Genomic DNA, 3,741 nt, shown 5'->3' with positions numbered 1-3,741 from the left:
AAAAAAAATTTAACTGTGATCGAGAGTTTCTGCCCCTACACCCCCCAACACCCGCCACCACCCCCACCCCCCCCCCACCCCATTCCGGCAGTGAGCTCTGGAGCCCCGCCAACCCCCGGGTGAAATGGTCTCTCCTCCACCCCTCGCTGGTCCATCCGCTGATTATTTTAAATCTATGGCCCCCTTCCCCACCTTGGTTATTGCCCCAGAAAACAGGTCCTTCCTATCACTCCATCGCGGCCCTATGTTTTCTTTGTACACCTCAGCTAAATCTCCCCTCAAAGAGACAAACCCAGGCACGCAGAGGGAATGAGGAACGCCTAGAAAATAGTCATTTGGTCGGACAGAATTTGTGCTTCGCCGATAAAAACAAAAGACGGACACTTTTTTTGTTGAAGCTTTTCATCTCGCGCTCGATTCGCAAGAAAGCATCAACATCAGGGGAGACAGCAACTTTATATGTGAAAAGAGAGTGCTGACTGTTTGGCAAGTGGACTCTGATTGGCAGAGGCATTGCCACTGGAGGGTGCACCAGTTGATAGCGACTGACAGTTAAGTGCCGGGCACTGTTTGAAATTTAAAACCAGGCAGCCTGACTCTGATTGGTCTAGAACAAGAACAAACGAATTAGGGGCAGGAGTAGACCACACAGCCTGTCGAGCCTACTCCGCCATTCAGCACCAGCATGGCCGATCCCGGGCTTCAACTCCATTTTTCCGCTCACTCCCCATATACCTTAATTCCCTGAGAGATCAAGGCCTTGTCTATCCCTTAAATGTATTCAACGATGGAGCATCCACAACCCTCTGGGGTACAGAACTCCAAAGATTCACAACACTTTGAGTGAAGTAATTTCTCCTCATCTCAATTGTAAATGATCGACCCCCTTGTCCTGAGGCTGTGGCCCCTGTGTTTTCGATCCTCCGACCAGAGGAAACAATCTCTCAGCATCCCACCCTATCCAGCCCCTTCCAGAACTCAACAGGTTTCAATGAGATCCCCCTCTCGTTCCTCCAAACCCCAGAGAAAATAAGCCCAATCTACTCAGCCTCTCATCACAGGACATCCGCCTCATCCCACGAGCAATTTAGCGAACCTACAATGCACCGCTTCCCATGCGAGTCAATCCTTTCTTAAATCTGGAGGCCAAAACTACACACAGCGTTCCAGGATGTCAGAACACAGCGACGGGGGCGGTCGGGTGGGGGGGGGGGGTGGTGTTATTTACATCTGCAGAAACGGGCAGAATGAACGTGGTTCAGTCCCGGGTGTGATTAACGAAGTGGGTGGCAGCAGTGGGTCCAACCTTCGTGGTCAAACATGGGTGCGCCGGTGCCTCAGCAGGTGGGACGACTGGGTGAAGCCCTTCCCGCACTCAGAGCAGGTGAACGGCCTCTCCCCGGTGTGGACGTGCCAGTGGGTCAGCAGGTAGGAGGAGCAGGTGAACCCCTTCCCGCACTCGGTGCAGGTGAACGGCCGCTCGCCGGTGTGGACCCGCCGGTGGGTCAGCAGGTTGGAGGACTGGGCGAAGCCCCGGCCGCACTCGGGGCAGATGAAGGGCCTCTCGCCGGTGTGGACCCGCCGGTGCCGCAGCAGGTTGGAGGAGTGGGCGAAGCCCCGGCCGCACTCGGGGCAGACGAAGGGCCTCTCACCGGTGTGGACGCGCCGGTGGGTCAGCAGGTGGGACGAGCGGGTGAAGCCCTTGCCGCAGACGGGGCAGGTGGGAGGCCGGCCGCCGGCAGGGGCGCAACAGTGTGCCAGCTGGCTGGACAGCCGCGCGAACCTCCGGGGGCAGCGGGGGCAGCCGAAGGGCCGGTCCCGGCTGTGGATGCGCCGGTGCTGCCCCAGCAGCTCGGGACTCTTGAAGCCACCATCGCAGTCGGGGCACCGGAAGGGCCTCTCGTCGGTGTGGACCAGCTGGTGCCGCAGCAGGTGGAAGGAGGAGCGGAAGCCCTTCCCGCAGGCCCGGCAGGGGAAGGGCCGCTCCCCGGTGTGGACCTGCTGGTGGGTCCGCAAGTGGGATGACTGGGTGAAGCCCTTCCCGCAGGCCCGGCAGACGAACGGCCTCTCGCTGCGGCAGTCACTGCCCCGTTCCGCCACCGTGAGGGGCCACGTCGCCCCGATCCCTTCGGGGCCCTGCCGGATCTCGGCGCGGCATCCGCTTCGGGTTCCCCTTCCTCCGGACACCCTGCAAGACAAGTTTACGCGAGTCAGCGCCGTCGGCTCAGGGCAGGAATCACCAAGAGACTTAACAAAAAAAAACAAGCCCACTTCTCTGGGGTCGGAGCTCCCCATCCGAACGTTCCCCCCTTCAGATACCCTGTGAAAGGAGGATTTTTTCCTTCTTTTTTATTCTTTCAGGGGACGTGGGCGTCGCTGACAAGGCCCATGTCTGTTGCCCAACTCTAACTGCCCTTGAACCGAGCGGCCTGCTTGGCCATTTTCGAAGGGCAGTTAAGAGTCAACTGCCTTGCCGTGTGGGGTCTGGATTCACACGGAGTTCAGGCCGGGGTGGCAGATTTCCTTCCGTCACGAAGCTAACTTTTTTCTCATGCTATTTTTCTGGTTTATCGTGACGTGGGTTTATAGAGGGGAAGCGTAGTTGGGTCTGTGTGTGTGATTTATTTACATTTTGTAGTCAAGCAGGTTTGCAAGTTTCAAATCACCAAAAGAAGCCAGGCCGCTTGGCATGCTAATGAGTAAACAATAATGCTGGCTTAGCATGTAAGGTGTGAAGGGAATTTGCATTTTTAGATAAATAAAGGGAGATTTGGATTTCAAAGGGAGATTTGGATTTCAAAGGGAGATTTGGATTTCAAAGGGAGATTTGGATTTCAAAGGGAGATTTGGATTTCAAAGGGAGATTTGGATTTCAATGGGAGATTTGGATTTCAATGGGAGATTTGGATTTCAGTGGGAGATTTGGATTTCAGTGGGAGATTTGGATTTCAGTGGGAGATTTGGTTTTCAAAGGCAGATTTGGATTTCAAAGGCAGATTTGGATTTCAATTGGAGATTTGGATTTCAATGGGAGATTTGGATTTCAATGGGAGATTTGGATTTCAAAGGGAGATTTGGATTTCAAAAGCAGATTTGGATTTCAAAGGCAGATTTGGATTTCAATGGGATCTTAGCCTGTTTACGGCTAGCCAGATAAGCAAGGCTAAGGAACGTTTATTTTTCCCCAAAGGTTACTGACAATATATAGTGGCAACATGAAAGTTTTTGTATTATGAGGAAGATACCGTTTCAAAGGCATATGGAACAATAGGATTTACATATTAAAAAGAGAGAAACATATAGAAAGGAGGATGAAAGGTTATGTGTCAGAAAGCCATGTAAGATCTAGCAGGAGTGTGTGAAATAGCCTTCATGAAGCCTCCAGCATTTGTGCATAAGTCTGCTATCTAACAAAACTGAAGCTGGGGAAAAGCCATTTGGAATTCCACTGTCCAGGGCATTCTATTAACTTGCTGATTCTGTTTTAATCTAAAATCTATTGTGGACCGTTGCATTAAAGGGGGTATAACTGGGAGTCAGGTTAATTTGGAATTTTAGGAGTTATTGCAGCAGTAATTGTAGTCTTATGTATGTGCTTGAAATCTTTTATTTTGTTAATAAGTATTTTAATTTTTAAAATCTCTAAAGGTCTTGGTGGACTTATCACTTCTGAATTCAGTGCACAGATCTTGAAATAAAAACAAATTGTAAAACTGTTGTGATAGCACGGCCAAATTCCCC

The 3,741-nt window shown here is 51.7% G+C and overlaps 1 protein-coding gene across 1 annotated transcript; it reads right to left on the bottom strand.

Moving 5' to 3' along the window:
• Window positions 1-1,314: 1,314 nt before the first annotated feature.
• LOC121273987 (zinc finger protein 239-like) lies at window positions 1,315-2,295 on the bottom strand. Its single transcript, XM_041181115.1, has one exon. The coding sequence runs from the start codon at window positions 2,293-2,295 to the stop codon at window positions 1,315-1,317; it is 981 nt and encodes a 326-aa protein (XP_041037049.1).
• Window positions 2,296-3,741: the final 1,446 nt, after the last annotated feature.

The sequence above is a fragment of the Carcharodon carcharias genome (genome assembly GCF_017639515.1).
Source record: "Carcharodon carcharias isolate sCarCar2 chromosome 27 unlocalized genomic scaffold, sCarCar2.pri SUPER_27_unloc_8, whole genome shotgun sequence".
Lineage (NCBI taxonomy): Eukaryota > Metazoa > Chordata > Chondrichthyes > Lamniformes > Lamnidae > Carcharodon > Carcharodon carcharias.
The sequence above is the reverse complement of the archived record's forward strand: the minus strand, read 5'-3'. Positions and strand labels throughout refer to the sequence as shown.

What these genes read in the sequence shown, in the direction of transcription:
- LOC121273987 (XM_041181115.1), bottom strand. Translation starts at nt 2,295, where the DNA reads ATGGGGAGCTCCGACCCCAGAGAAGTGGGCTTGTTTTTTTTTGTTAAG.